Source organism: Polypterus senegalus, chromosome 4 (genome assembly GCF_016835505.1).
Source record: "Polypterus senegalus isolate Bchr_013 chromosome 4, ASM1683550v1, whole genome shotgun sequence".
NCBI lineage: Eukaryota > Metazoa > Chordata > Cladistia > Polypteriformes > Polypteridae > Polypterus > Polypterus senegalus.
Window position 1 is genome coordinate 19,809,499 of NC_053157.1, and position 16,762 is coordinate 19,826,260.

Below are 16,762 nucleotides of genomic sequence, written 5' to 3' on the forward strand. Positions count from 1 at the left end.
TTAATAACTAAAAAATACAACAGAGAGGTGTTGAAGGTAAAATAAATTTTTCAAAACAAAAAGGTAAACAATAAAAGTACAAGGGGCTTACTAACTGGCATATGGTTTATCAGATGAAGTCTCTAACCCACTTAGGCACGATACAAACACACTCCTTTCACACATCTAGCCACTTGTTTTTACTTTATCTAATTTATCTTCCTCCTCTTAATTGAACCCTTGTCCAGCATTTCCCTTAACAAGTTCACAGATTCTTTGGCCAGAATGGACTTTTAATTCATGACTAGAAACCATTTGTTTGTGATTCCCCTGAATCACTAGAAACAAGCTAGGGAAATCTCTGTTGTCATCTTTCAGTGTGCCTTCAAATTACCTCAACTACCCCTGCCCTTCTGGATTAAAACCTTTTTGTTCATTTTAAAAAGGCCAAGGCATCTCGAGCTTACTCTTACAGGTTGCGGGAAGCCATGTGAATAACAATGGGCCTTTAGCATATATGGGAACTCTTGACTCAAATGTTGAGGTTCCTTCTACTGTACCTTCTGACCTGTCATTCTGACCCTGACTGGGTAATTTTCCACAATGTACAATAGTACTAGGGTGTTGTACCGTGTTAGCCATTATGAATGTAGAGAAAAGCAAAGCAAAATGACACCATTTATTGGCTAACTAAAAACTTTTTAGGCAATAAAAGGTGTCATTTGGCTTGGCTTTTCTCCACAATGTCCAATTAAATTCTGAAATAAATATGAAAGGAAAATCAAATCTCAGTTGCCAAAGTCTGTAGAGTTATTGAGTCTTGCATGATGAAATCACTTTATGCAGTAGAGACAGTCTTGACTAAGTGCCAGTCTGTTTTGCTCTGCATGTTGCGCTCTTTGCCCACTCTTGCGGGCAGAGTAGCATGAGCTCCTTCATATTGCCTGGCATGTCTTAGTGCACTGCTGTCTCCAAGCTTAGCACAGATTTTTTTTCGGTTTGGGTCTGCACTTGGACGCTCAGAGTTAGTCCTGTTATTTGCCAAGTCACTGTGTTAATTGTTTTTACTTCTTGCTAAAGGTCATTTTCTTGCCAAATAGTCCTAGGTCTTTGGCAGACTGGGGCAGGTTTTCTCTAGAGGATGCCTTTATTTTATCCCATTAACAAGCCTTTGCTCCACTGATAATGTTTTGAGATGAGACCAGAAGAGTGCCATTTTCATCTCACAAAACCATACAACCTTTTTCCATTTCAGTAAAATGTCCTTTCAACTGATTGTTTTTGCAAAACACACATCTCATCTTAAATGTCAGTCCTCCAGTCGTTGCTTCCTTCCTCATACACAGTCTCTTTTAGCAGAGTAATCCTGAAATTATTGAACAATCCAGATTTTCCCAAAATGAATTTTGAGGACTTCTTTAGTTCTTTGAAAATATTTTTTTTTTTGCTTATCATGGCTTCCGTGAGAATGTTTCCTCAACAGGACATCAAAGTAGTGGTTTTGCTTTTGCCAGATTATGTAAATTGAATGTTCTATGTTCCTTGAAATATTGAAAGACATTGAACTTGTTTCTCTGCCTTGGTTTAACACCTGGTGCCATTTAGAAGCTGCTTCTTCATCACATGTTCATATTTGCTTCAGATTCATTTTATGCAACAGAACAAATTTTATTTTTAACCTGTTTATTTTTAAATCAGTTCATTTATTGTGTCTGAGGTCATTTAACTTTTTCTAGCATTCTTTATTAAAGCAATGTGCATATTCTGTGGATAGTTGCGAGCAAAGGTTTTGGTTCTTACACCCCATTTATTTCTTTTTAACACATTGACATATCAAGATTTGATCTAGCACTGACACACTTAAGCATTTCACTACACATTGTACTGCATGTCTAATTTGTATGTGACAAATAAGATTTGATTCTGCAGTAATTTATTCAATGAAAAATTAACAGATATGCTGTTTCTGCCTGTGGATAAAGTAAGTTCATCCTTGACTCTGATAGCTATTATTACCCCCTCAAGTAGGCATTTCATGTAACTGACTACTGTCTCTAACATCAGCTGGGCGAGAGTTTTGCAAAGTCTGAGGGGTGTCTTTCATGCACAGATTCTCGATTGGTTTCAAATCTGGGTTTTGATTTGGCCATTCCAGACACATCCATTTCTTTCTTTTCATCTATTCCTTAGTGTATTTACTGGCACATGGTATGATGGTCTCACATTATCCTCAAACACTTTCAGGTGCAGTGAATAATTCCTAGTGGATTCTATGATGGTGATTTGTTTTACAGGTGATATCTGGGTCTTCTGGGCAAATGCTGTCTTTGATTTATACCAAACATGTCTTCTGGTACTGTGGTTGATAACTCTTTTGTGTCATCTGTCCAGAAAACATTGTTCCAGAAGTGCTGGTCTTTGCCAAAGTGTTCATGGACAAACTTTACTCTACCCGAACAGCAAAGGTTTACTCCTGACACACCTCTCATGTAGACCTCATTTGTGCAGCCTGTTTCTAACAGTAGACTAGTAGAATGATTGATTTCCAGTTGTTTGGAGTCCTTTTTAAATCCCTTCTCTGACTCCCAGGCGTCTATAGCCTTCTTTCTGAAGGCCTCAGAAATCTCTCTAGGTAACACACTTGATCAACAAAGAGCAAACCAAACTAATAGTCTGAGGTTTAAATACCTCTGATTAGACAAAATCCTCTCTAATGATGATCTAATCATGTGTACCTGATTCTAAACTGATATATTTCAGGTAGAGATAACTGTAGTAATGGACTTACTCTTTCCATATGTGAAATTTGCATTTATTTTTATTTACCAGTAAATTATACAGTTGTAGAATGGACTTCAAAATGTTTGTGTGATATGAGGTGTGCTTTATTGTATCATCTTTATTTTTAAAATAATGTTTAAATAAAGTTAAAATCTTGATATGTTTAAAAAGAAAACAAACATTTTACAGGATGTTCTTACTTTTTCATGAGATAATCTGAATTTTTTAAATTATATTGTTGAAAATGTAGTTCCTACTGTATAAGTGAAACAAACTTGTTAATTTTCCAAGCAGCAGCAAAAATGTTAAAAGATGTGAATATTTTCACAGCACACTACATATAGGTTGATGGTTATATGCTTTAGTTTATTATAACATAAATTGTTATGCCACTAAATTTGTATTTCTCTCCTCTTTCAGCCACAGGCTCTCATAGTGAGTATCTAAATACTGCGCAGTCCAGTTTATGCATTGTTTAGTCTGCTTTGCTCCTTACCTGTCTAGCTATCGAGCTCCCTGTTGTAGTGCTTGCTTTGCTGCACACCATAGACGAACTGCTGCCGAAAAATGCTGACATTTCTCTTTCATCATGGAAGGGGATTTCTTGCCAAAGCATGTGGCCATATTTGGGCCCTGTGGAGCTTGCTCTTCTAGAATCTGCAAGTTGTGGAGCAGAACTCTGCCTTTTGCTTTCATGCTGCTGCTCAATATGCACCTGCCTTGGCTTCAAATAAGAGCCCTCTTATAAAGATGCATTTTGATAGATTAAATTGCAAACAGATTCTTTTTCCTATAAATATATATATATTTGTTCCTAACCCCCTAATGTTAACAGATGCATTGTTAGCCAAAATTGTGCGTGTGTTTATCATACTTAACATATATTTCCTGAATTCTCCTACTGTTAAACAAAAGTAAATTTAAAAACCTCCTCCCTGTCTATACACATGGTTGCCTTCCCTTTTTAGCTGAATTAATAATTTTGTAAAATTTAAATCAGCTCTCCCTTGTGTTGCCAGTTGTTTAATTGATAGCCTAAAGGTACCGAGAAGAACACTTCTAAACTTTCCTTTTGCCCACTGTCATAAGTTACACACATTCATGTTACCTCTTCATCCATCTATTTCATTTTAATAACATAAATATTTAGAAATTATTTGTATTTTTCTGAGCTCAGTTCTTCCAATATAAAGTTATGGAGGCCAGAACCTCTATGCATTTTTTAAACAAACTGATATTGGATAACATGTTTCACTTTCTTACCCAATACTAGTGTACTTAATCACTACTTTCAGCCCAGCAGACCTTTTGTTTTATGTCAATTACGCTTTAGAATATAAGAACATAAGGAATTTGATAAACAACAGGAGACCATTCTGTCCATCGGGCTCATTTGTTTAAGATGTCCTTATATGTCATTCAGATACTTCTTAAAGGTTGTCAGGGTTTCTGCTTCAACTCCATGTCTTGGTAGTTTATTCTTCATTCCCACAACTCTTTGCTTACAAATTTTTACACATTTGTTTCCAAGCTTTAGTCTTAAATGATTTAACTAGAATGTAGTTTCCATCTTTAATATGACAAATAAAAGGAGAAACATGCCCATGTAAATACAAGCATCCTAAGGAAGAAAGCTACTTTTTATTTATATATATATATATATATATATATATATATATATATATATATATATATATATATATATTTTTATACATACATATATATATATTTTTATATATACATATATACACACATATATATATATATATATACATACATACATATATACACGTGAATGAATTAGGCCCAGATATGTATATTTTTAATAGAAATATGAAGAATTTTATTTTATACTATGTTATGTGATTTCTTCTTTTTTTCCATTAGATTTGCCAGATCAAGTTCTTAGAGTTTTTAAAGCCGACCAGCAAAGTCGTTATATAATGATCAGCAAAGACACAACAGCAAAGGAAGTTGTGGTCCAGGCCATCAGAGAATTTGCACTAACTGCCGCTCCCGAGGCCTATTCTCTCTGTGAAGTTTCAGTCACTCCGGAAGGTGTCATCAAACAGCGCCGTCTTCCAGACCAGCTGTCAAAGTTAGCAGACAGAATACAACTCAGCGGAAGGTATAAGTTGGCAGTTTCAAAGGCTGAAACTTTTATTTGCATTTTAACTGTGAAGTTAAGCATTCAGGTAGCAGGACTTTTGATGTATGGCAATGTTCATTTAGATTTGAATAAGATCATTTTTAAACTGTACAACATTTGTTTTGCTATAAATGCTACAAAAAGTTGACCTGCTTAATATTTTAAATTGTAGTGCAATGTAAGCAGTAAACAAGTGAGACATTGTTGCACAGTGATTAGTGTCCCGATTCAACACCTTGTTGTTGTCCATGAGGAGTCTGCATATACTCCCTGTGGATTTTCCTCCATCAGTCCTGGTTTTTCCATCTTTGTCTCGAAAGACATGCAGGTTATGACAAATAGCAATTCCTTTGTGAATTTGTGTGCACATGAGTAGGCCCTGAGTTTGACTGCTTTGAGATTATTATGTTATATCACCCTAGCATATTCCATTAACCTAACACAAGTTTTCAGTTTCCTTGCTTTGGTCTATTATTGGAAGGTCATTATGTGAATGTAGGAAAACGGTAATTTCAAAGACTGAAAAATCAGAGAAATTAATTAAAAAATAAATCCTTCATTAAAAATGAGTATATTAAAGATTTAATCAATGCCAGTTAGGTTTGTTTACAATAACTCTTAATTTCTAAAGTTAAGAAAAATATACTAAAGCAATAAATGTTGTTTCATTTTCTAACCCACTTAGTCCTGAACAGGGCCATGGGGGGGTGATAGAGCCTATCCCAGCTAGCATAGGCAAGGCAAGAACAAACCGTGGACATGGCACCAGTCCATCGCTGGGCAAACACGCGCACAAACCCCATCTTAACAATATGGACAGTTTAGTGTCACCAATTCACCTAATCTGCTCTTCTTTGGGCAGTGGGAGGAAAACTGAAGCACCCAGAAGGAACCCATGCAAACACATGGAGAACATGGAAACTCCATGTAGGGAGGACCCGAGAAGTGAACCCTAGTTTCTTTACTACAAGGCAGCAGTGCTGCACCTGCACCATTGTGCCTCCCAAAGCAATAAATGTTTATTTTAAAAGAAAAAGGCAATTTTTCAGAAATCACAGAACACTGGAGAAGTTCCAGCAAATTAAAAGATTAGAAGCGTTGTAGATGAATTGATAGAAAATTATCAATTAAATTATGGTGGATATCAGCACTTACTATAAAATGAGTTATTTACCTGCAGCCATACAGATGGAGGCTGGTTAAGGGTAAATTTGACACAAACAGTGCAACATTTTCCTTTAAACAGGTATATGTTTAATAAATTTCCATTGACTGTTTTAGATAGATTTGACTTTGGAGACCTTCAAATCTCAGCTGAATGAAATTTTGTAGAGGTTAAGTGAATGTTAATTGATGATTTATGCTAGGTACAGTGGCTTGTTATTGAGCCACTCATACCAATATTTCTTTGGGAAATAGCTTCTACACTTTTAAAGTAAGTTAAAAAACTTAAAAAAACTGATAAATTACCATCAATATAGTGATTCTTTATTAAACATGCTTAATAAAATAATTAATCATTTGAAAATAAGTTTATATTGTTCTAGTTGAAGGGACTAGTTTTTGTTTGTAGTTCAACATTTTAAAGAGAATGCACAAAACATGGTTCAAATTGTTTTTTTTTTTTTTTCTTGATAGGTACTATCTGAAAAACAACATGGAAACAGAGACATTGTGCTCTGATGAAGATGCGCAGGACTTGCTGAGAGAAAGTCACATCTCACTTCTGCAGCTGAGCACTGTGGAGGTTGCTACTCAGCTGTCCATGAGAAATTTTGAACTCTTCCGTAACATTGAGCCCACGGAGTACATTGATGACCTCTTTAAGCTCAAGTCAAAGATTGGCTGTGTTAATCTCAAGAAATTTGAAGAAATCATCAACCAAGAGACCTTTTGGGTGGCTTCAGAAATTGTGAGAGAGCCAAACCAGCTAAAGAGAATGAAGATCATAAAGCATTTCATTAAAATTGCATTGCATTGTAGAGAGTGCAAGAACTTTAATTCTATGTTTGCAATAATCAGGTAGGTTGAGAGCTGGCATTTGAATTGTATTTGTCACCTGGGTTTGACCAGGTATAAATAAACAAGGGGAAAAAAACTTTTTTTTTTTTTTAAATTCTGCATAGCTAAACAAAATCCATGATGAAACCGAAGGCTTTACTTTTGAGCAAAAGCTATAATCCAGTAAGCCATTAAATAAGAAGAAAAAGTTTTTCTTGTGCTCTTAAATGAGATTATGCTTTAGCTGGTACCAACTTTTGAGCACTCTGTTAACTGTACCCTGCCCTCCCATCATTCCCAGTGCACTCATGCTGCCTGAAGGGAATTGTAGTCCTCATGTCATTAGTTTTTGGTTTGTCCCTCTCCCCAATATAAAATATAGAATGGCTTTTAAATTGGACAAATGGCCACTCACATGGAGAATTTAGTGAAAATTGGCTCTTATGTTTGCGCAGTTAGTGACCAAACAGACAGCTTATAATTTTGTTTATATAGATAAAGGATGGTGAGAATTTAATGAAAAAACTATTTTTGTTTGTTTTATTTATTTAGTCACGTGCTTTTTATATAGCTTATGCTAATTTAAATACAGCAAGCTGTAAAATTTTAAATAAGTTATTTAATTTTTTTATAATCACTTACTTGGTACCTAAAAGGTATAAGTGAATCAGTCAAAACAAAGCAAAATTCTGTAGTTCAATTAAATTGAGAGTTGAGCCATGGTGGATTCATGGAAATTCTCTCTTTTCAGTCTTTTCATCTTTTGGTATCAATGTCTGTCTTATTTACAGAAGGATAAAACCTAACTTCTTTCATGCCCTATTATCACATATACTAGTTTGTAAATGGATAAAGATACTACTTGTGCTAGTAAATGTATAGATAAGCAAATTTTAAAATTGTAACGATTGTTTTATATGTGTGCCGCGTATTATTTTACCAAAAACCCTTCTTGTTTCTGTGCACACACATAATTTATGCAATGATTAAAGACAGACATATGGTAAAAACCAAAAAACTGATTTGAAAGTAGAAAATCAGGTGAACAAATTATTTACTGAATATTTAGGGATTTAAATTTTTTTGACCCTAGTATTCCCAAATTGATCGACACATTATGGTGCCTAACACTCCTATTTATAATGTTAATCTTTTATTTAACTTATTCACAGACGCTGATTGAAAAATGTTTTTTTTACTTCATAATATAAAAGATTAGCAATGAATCAATTAACTTAGCCAGGGAACTAATAACTGTATTCAGATGATTCTGTAGAACTAATTTCTCAAACTGACTTTAATGTATTCTCCTCCTCCTCTCCTTCAGGACTGTGACATAATAATTACTAATTAATTCGAGACTACTAGACTCCCTAGAAAACGTCTTGTTAGAAATGGAGAAATGGAAGTTGTAATTACTGGGCAGGATTCCATACGCGATCAGCTATATAAAAGGGCTGTGTTGTAATTGCAAAAGAAGAATAATTCCCCCTTAGAAGTCAGCTTGAAAATAAGAAAGTTCTGTGCAGGAAAAAGTCTGCTAATTGCTTTAAAAGAACAGGAGAGTTATTTTCTAAACGCATCATCACAGTACTCATTTTGAAAATCTCATTTAGTACATTTAGTTACTGTATAGCCTGCACTGTCACTCATAAAGAATCAAACATCCAGTCAAGCAGATGTGATGTTTGTTTGTAGTACTTACACGGAGGCGGTGAGCTTGGATTGTGTCAGTGGTTATAGCATCATCATTACTAATGGTTAAATTATCACTGTTAATATCCATATTTTGAAGTTAGTTGCACTTGAATATATTATACACAGTGCAAAAAGGTGCTCAAAATATCCACACAAAGACCTAGTCATATAATTATTTTAAAATTCCATCCACTTTATGCATTTACCAGGTCACTATAGAAGTGTAAACAGTAATTTACTCATCCATTTTTTGAACCACCTTTATTTTCAGTAGGCCAGAACCCATACTGACAATATTTTTGAGAAATGATCAAAAATAAGCACCCTAAAAAAATAGTTCCACCTCCTTTGGTGTGTTGCTGGCTCCACCTGTATGTATGGTTTTGTGTACTTCATGGTAAGTGATGTCTGTATTCTGTTCAGAGAGCTACTGTATCTCAGTTTTTTCACCACTCATCTGCAGTGCCAACACTGCTTCTAGTGCATTATATTTAAAATATATTTTCTACTCTTTCACACATTAGTACTTTTCTTCGCAATGTATCTATCAGGAATAAAATGTAATTAAACGTTTTAAAAAAGAGCACCAAGTATTTAAACTTATCATACTGGCACTGCGTGGCAGAAAATGTTACTATTGTACTGCTTATAATTGTCCCTAGTGTGTGCTTGGTGTGTGTGTGCCGTGCGGTTGGCTGGCACCCTGCCTGGGGGTTGTTTCCTACCTTGCGCCCTGTGTTGGCTGGGATTGGCTCCAGCAGACCCCTGTGACCCTGTAGTTAGCATATAGCAGGTTGGATGATGGATGGATGTTGCTTTGTATATTTGATTGTAAATTCTTCTTCTTCTTTCTGCTGCACCCATTAGGGGTTGCCACAGATGATCATCTTTTTCCATATCTTCCTGTCTTCTGCATCTTGACTGTAAATTAAAGAACACTATTATAGCCCATTAAGAATACATTTCAACTTAAACGTAAAATATGACCCTGATGAAAAGTTCAACATGTCAGAGAAGTGATAATGGAGGTTTGTTAGACTGCAGATTATTTCAGTGTATTGTGTTTGCTATTTCTGTTTCAATTTCAGACTAGTTGAGAAACTGTGCAGGGTTTCAGAATAATAATTTGTTTTTTGTTCAAATCAGTCCTGTATTGCTGGACATGTGTTTCATTTTAATACATTTTGATGATTCATCAAAAAAGGAAAAAGCTGATTTGTGACTCAGAAGTGCATTTGGTGTATTTACACCCAAATAATATACATTTGTTTAATGCAGTATAGCCTGATCATTGGAGGATAAGCAAGAACATCTGGTTCATTTCTCTCTTTTTTTTTTCTTTTTTTTTTAAATTGTAGTAATGACTATGGTAAAGAGCTATGCACAGCATATTGTTTTTAGGGGAAGATGGACCATATGCCCCAGGCACCACACTGGTTTTGAAGTGCTTTGCTTTCTTCTATTTTCCTACTTCCATAGTCAAATATTTACTCCTAAAGACCTTTTATATAATTACCTTGAAACTCCACAGTTAATTTGAACCAACTGCATTCTGATAGAATAATGTATCTAACTGTAAGTGTAATCTTATAGCAAACATCTTTTAGCCAAAGGGTAGAACACAAACGTGTGTGTGCTAACCGGAAATGGAGAGAAAACTTTGTCCACATCACATTTACTGTATATTGCGCTGCTGTTGGAGCAATAAATAATTGTTTTAAATTAAAGAAATACACAATGAGCAAATTCTTGGCACTCAGTCATTTTGTGCAGCGGGTCACAATCTAAAACAGTAGCTTATGTGAGGAAGGAGCAGTCAGTTATGGAGGACAAATACATGTAAGCAACTGAGATTAGTGCATAAGATTAGACCCTTTGTCCCTTTAACATTTGCCAGCTTTTTTTCTAATGCAGTGTAGCATATTATTAAAAGTAATATTCAGTACAATTAGTGGTATAAACATGACAGCAAATCCGAAAGACTTCCCTAGCCAGGCCCACCTGTCCAGCTTTTTAAGAATGCTTGCCTCTCAGTTTTTTTATTTTAAACACTTCTAACAAACTATTATATGCTTGCACATGGCACTAATTGCTCAGAATAGCTGCAGGTTTTGAGTAGCCCAACACCTTCTACAAGTAGCATTGTGCTTGGTAGTTTAAAGTAAGACATTTTCAGAATTGTTCTCATTTTTTAGGTGCTCATAATTTAAGTGTTAAATACTCAGAGTTAAAGACTTAAATTTTAACACCAGTAATACTCCTGTTTTGTGTTCTTGACAGTATTCCTATTCACTTTCATTGTACTGTATATGTTAAAAACATCAGCATACAGCATCAGTTCAGGTGCATTTACCCTTGCAGTAGTACTTTTACTATTGGGCAGTATAGCTGTGAAAATTGTTTATTTGCCAGAAAGTTTTTCTATGCATAAATTTTAACCACATATATATATAGTGTGTGTGTATACTTGTTCTGAATGATTTATTTTGTGAGAAATACAATTTTTATTTATTTATTTTTTTTTCAATATTACTATTTTTTTGCATTTTTTTTCTTTAATAAAATACTGTGACCATTAAAGTAAAAATTACTAAATTATTTCAAATATATTATTCTTTCAATTCTAGTGGACTGAACTTATCTCCAGTATCAAGACTACGTGGTACTTGGGAAAAGCTTCCAAGCAAGTATGAGAAACTGTTTCAAGACTTGCAAGACCTCTTTGATCCCTCGAGAAACATGGCCAAATATCGTAATGTCCTCAATAGCCAAAATCTGCAACCTCCTATCATTCCTCTCTTTCCGGTGATAAAGAAGGACCTGACATTCCTGCACGAAGGTATGATTCTACCCAGTATACATATATATACTCAGCAAAAAAAGAAATGCCCTCTGACTTTCAACTGTTTTAACTTTCAGTAAACTTAATGTGTAAATATTTGTATGAACACTAAGAGAGTCAACACCATAAGACATAAACTAAAAACGTTTCACAATGTGTCCCTGAATGAAGGGAGGCTCAAAATCAAAAGTACCAGTCAGTATCTGGTGTGGCCACCAGCTGCTTGAAGTACTGCAGTGCATCTCCTCCTCATGGACTGGACCAGATTTGTCAGTTCTTGCTGTGAGATGTTACCCCACACTTCCACCAAGGCACCTGCAAGTTCCTGGACATTTCTGGGGGGAATGGCCCTAGCCCTCACCCTGCGATCCAACAGGTCCCAGACGTGCTCAATGGGATTGAGATCCAGACTCTTCCACTGCAAGGATGATCAGCTGTCCTTCCTGTCTCCCTGTAGCGCTGTCTTAGGCGTCTCACAGTGCGGACATGGCAATTTATTGCCCTAGCCACATCAGCAGTCCTCATGCCTCCCTGCAGCATGCCTAATGCACGTTCACGCAGATGAGCAGGGACCCTGGGCATCTTTCTTTGGGTGTTTTTCACAGTCGGTAGACAAGTCTCTTTAGTGTCCTGCGTTTTTAGAACTGTGACCTTAAATGCCTACTTTCTGTAAGCTGTTAAGGTCTTAACGACCATTCCACAGGTGCATGTTAATTAATTGATTATGGTTAATTGAACATGCATGGAAAACATTGTTTAAACCCTTTACAATGAAGATCTGTAAAGTTATTTGGATTTTTAAAACATTATTGTTGAAATACACAGTCCTGGAAAAAGGAACGTTTCTTTTTTTGCTGAGTATACAAGGCAGACATACGGTGTGTATAACATAGTACTACTAAACATACTTTTTAGTCAGGGTTACTCTAAAACAAGCTGTATGAAAATCACAATTTAAATGTAATGGAGCAAAAGACTGAAAAAATGCATTTTTTTATATATTTTAATTTCATTGGAAATCTTCAGAAATATTACAATTCAGTAATATGGATTCATCTAACAGTGGCTTCACTTTTCACTTTTAAAGTAAAGCTTCCAAACTATTAATATTTCTGCTAATTATTATTATTATTGTTTGATTGGCCCTTTTATTTTAAATTGCATGCAAAATCAAGTCAAATCAAATTTTCCACATACAATTATACATAGTGCATTATGAAGTGAAATGTCTAGTTGCTGAATTCCAAGAATGTACATTTGAAGAAATTAAAAACAAAATAAATAATAATCACTCAACTCTATAAATATCAATATGTGCAATGACAGCATTATATTAGTGTTGTAAAATATAAATTAATTAATTTAGTAGAATTATCAGTGTGGCATTAAGTAGCCCTTAGCACTGTATTAATTTAGGATGTGTATGGACTGTGGACAGAAGCTCTTCCTCAGCCTCTCTGAACTCGTCCTCAGACATTTCCTTGACCATAGCACAGACAAGAAGCTGTTGTTGAGATTGCTGTTATCTCTGATAATTTTCTTAGCCCTGGTCCGACATTGTTTGGTGTAGATGTCCTGGAAGTTATAGAGTTCATGCTTAGTAATGCATTTAGCTGACCACACCAGTCTCTGCAGGGCCTTGCAGTCTTGCTATGTCCTGTTTCCACACCACACCAGAAAGCAATACTTTCTGTTAGGATACTTTCAGTGGTGGATTTATAGAAAATCTTTAGTATCTGTGAGGGTAGCCTAATCTCTGAGACGTCCGAGGTGGCAAAGACATTGTCATGCCTTCTTCATCAAGGTGTCAATGTGCTTGGACTAGGTAAGGTCCTCTTTAAGGTAAATACCAAGGTTTCAGAATCTGCCCACCCTCTCCACTTGAGTGCTGTTTAATGCTGAGGGAGTGGTGGTGCCCCTGCTGTTTTCTCCCAAATTCCACAATTTAAATCTTAGTCTTGATGACATTCACCAAAAGAATGTTGTCCTGACACCAGTGAAGCAGACTGTCCACTTCATCCAGGTAAACCTGTTCATTGTTGTTGGGGACGAGGCTTATCACATCAGTGCCATCAACAAACTTGACAAACCTGGCAGTCATAATGTCATATGTATGTTATGTATGACGGCAGTAATGTGGTAAACTCAGAACACATATATTACATTGTTTATTCTTTTAATTATTTCTTTTTAATGTTTTTAGGCAATGACTCAAAAGTTGATGGCCTGGTGAATTTTGAAAAGCTAAGAATGATTGCAAAAGAGATACGCCACGTTGGCCGCATGGCTTCAGTGAACATGGATCCTGCTTTGATGTTCAGAACTAGGTATGTCTGTCAACCTTAACTGGATGTCTGCATTATAAACTGTTTTAGTTGTTATTAAAACTTAGAGTGAAGTATACTAGCTTGTTTGGGTCGTTGAGGGGCACAGTATGTTGTAGTTTACATTTCATTAAAAGCTTTGCATTTTGTTGGCTAGTATTACAATTTAATTAATTACCTTATGTGTATTTATCAAAAATATATTACTGTTTTTGTAGTCCTTTTTCATTATGAGCCTCATTCCCTGATTTAATGGAATAATTGAAGTAACTAAGGGTCTCAATTGGCATAAAGTTGTTTAGGCATTGTGGTTGTCGCAAGCTGCCTTTAGCCAATGAGTTTCCATCATTAAATATTCACTAGCAAATCTTGTTCTGTTTGTATCAGCTTAAATTGCCCTGCACATTTTATAATACACATGAATTCTGTCAAATGCCACTTTGTTTTTTTTTTTTAATAAGTGCTTGACCTTTGTTTCATTCTGCTCTGCTATGAGATTAAGAAACATTGTTGCTTCTACTGTTTTATGTTAAGTGTAATTTAAGCCCCTCAGTGGTGGCTCAGCTTGAGTTCAGCATTTCTGTGAACCGAGGCTTTGCAAAGATTTATACCCTGCTTTGCTAAATTCTGAAATCCCTTAAAAACTGAATTTCAAACTGGAAAGCAATTAATTGCAGTGTCAGGATTCTTTATTTGTATACATGTCCATGGACCTCTGGAACTGCTCGTCTTGAATTCTGATCTTTCCTGTCTTAAGCTTAAGATCTCTCTCTTTCTCTCTCTCTTTTTTCTCTCCCCCCGTCTGTCGTTGTATGTGTGTCTGTCTGTCGTCCTACACCCATGCTTCACTGTTCATGGCTCTCACTTACAGGAAGAAGAAATGGCGAAGTCTTGGGTAAGTCTGTTAGTGATAAATTCGCTCTGATGACATGCTCTTTTTCATTTGCATTACCCGTCCCTGTTTGCCGTTTTTAATTTTTTGAAGCTTTGGCTATATACTATTATTATTTTTAGTTTTAACCTCTGCTCTGGCAAATATGTTGGGCAGCCTTTTTAAAGTGAAATTGAATTTAATGTTGCTGTTGCTACTTAACTCATTCCCTTCCCCATAGGACTTACTTTCTGTCAGCTGAGTGCTCTTCCTCTCTTTCTTTTGATTTGTAAGGTTCAAAACACTACTGGTGACAGTCATGATTAGATTTAAAAAAGTTGGAAATTGAAAAAACCTTAAATTACAGGAGCTACACAATATCATATAGTGCTACAGGGAAATAAAGAGCATACATAATTTAACAAGTTGATTACAGAATGAAAGAAATGGTGCACTCTTATTTCTAGTCAAATAAGCATTCTGTTAAAAATCTTTTTTTTTCCTCAAATATTCATGTTAAAATATGGTAAAAGGTATTGTGTGTGGTGTGCATCCTCTGTTCTAACCAGCAACTAATATGCACATACACATATTTATGAATGGAATACTCATGCACACTGTTTAGAGCATTAATACCATTAAACCAAAATTTCTAAAATTTATTTTATGAATAAACTTGAATGTTTTGTACCTGAAAGATTGACAGTGTCATTCTAGTGTTGATAGAGTTATGTTAGTTTCTCAGGCATGGCCTAAAAATACAGCATCATTCATAGTTTGTGCGTTTACTGTTTAGAGAAATTTGTCAATGACTTATATGAACGTTTCTGTGTACTTGGGTGATTCTGACATGTTTTACGTTCTCAAGAATTTTGCTGAAAAGCCTGTTTCTTGCACAAAAGTCCCAGTTATTCTTTCATATGCCATATGCTAAGTAGAAGCATTCATGATGATGGACGCAAAATTTTTATTTTGCTTTGATTTACCTAAACAATATTCATTTTATACTTTTCGTTATATACAATTTGAATACAAAAGGATTCATTTTCGTTAATGTAACTTTCTTTGAATATATACATCCATTAGTCGAAGAAACTTAATTGGGGTTCAGGGACACAGGCAGCCAGAGCCTATATCCAACCCACATGGCTGAACAAAAAACAAGATTCAGCTCTAAAGTGAATGCCAGTCCATCACAGGGCACATTTAAACACACACTGCTACATTCACTCATACCAGGAGAGTTTTGAGTTTCCAGTCATTCTTACACTCAGTGATACAGTAACAAGAAAAAATAAAAGTTCATGGAGATGGGGGAGTATGTGCAAGTGACTGGGCAGGGATTTAAATTTAGTTTACTAGAGCATTGAGTCAGCAGCTAGTCATGATGCCAGAGTACCTTTCAATATAAATACTATTAGCTAAAAAAATAACAAATGCAGATAAACATTAGTCTCCATTTTTCATCCATACTACCCCTGTATTTTTAACACTTGAAAATGGAGACTTTTGAAAAGGCCTTCCAGAGCTGTATACTCCTTAAAACACTGTCTTGCCATTGCAATGTGAACTAGCGAAAATGTAGACTTTTTAAAATGCAGACTCAAATCATGCTCTGGTTTATTTGTGTTTATTAAGTAAACCTTCCCTGCTTGGATCCTGCTGATTACAATGCCTCATTCTATGGTTGGTCACCCTTCATGGAAGAAAATAATATGCCAACATATGGCATAGAAGAGTTACTTACCTTTATGCATCTAATATATATTTTCTATGGTTTGAATGCTGCATTTCTGGACAAAAGGCAAATAACTTGCCAGGTTGTTACAGTTTTGCAATAAATCACGTGGCCAGCAGTGTCACCATCCCTTGAAGGATTTTTCCACTGAAGCACACATTCCCAGTGTAAGCAAGCACCTACGTCATACACATTTTCAGTCATTTTAGTGTGGATAGAGATAATTTCATAAATGACATAAAACACTTGTGTGGACAGAGATCATTTTTGTATAAAAACGCCATTCTTTAATGAAAGTGTGGAAATAGCCAGATGGGCACGGAATACATTGGACTCATTTTAATTGTAGACTCTGAATTCATTGGTGTGTTGTAGTTAC

The 16,762-nt window shown here is 35.4% G+C and overlaps 1 protein-coding gene across 10 annotated transcripts in view; it reads left to right on the plus strand.

Annotated features, from left to right (window-relative positions):
* The window catches only part of rapgef2 (Rap guanine nucleotide exchange factor (GEF) 2), a 388,985-nt gene that overhangs the window by 345,547 nt on the left and 26,676 nt on the right, over window positions 1-16,762 (plus strand). For 6 of the 10 annotated variants that reach the window (XM_039750324.1, XM_039750318.1, XM_039750320.1 and 3 more), the window contains 6 exons: window positions 3,181-3,195; window positions 4,648-4,888; window positions 6,548-6,931; window positions 11,236-11,447; window positions 13,654-13,777; window positions 14,646-14,669. In XM_039750324.1, coding sequence (XP_039606258.1) covers window positions 3,181-3,195; window positions 4,648-4,888; window positions 6,548-6,931; window positions 11,236-11,447; window positions 13,654-13,777; window positions 14,646-14,669 — 1,000 coding nt within the window. The remainder of the gene's footprint in view (window positions 1-3,180; window positions 3,196-4,647; window positions 4,889-6,547; window positions 6,932-11,235; window positions 11,448-13,653; window positions 13,778-14,645; window positions 14,670-16,762) is intronic. The other 4 variants (XM_039750319.1, XM_039750322.1, XM_039750321.1 and 1 more) reach the window with 3 other exon arrangements.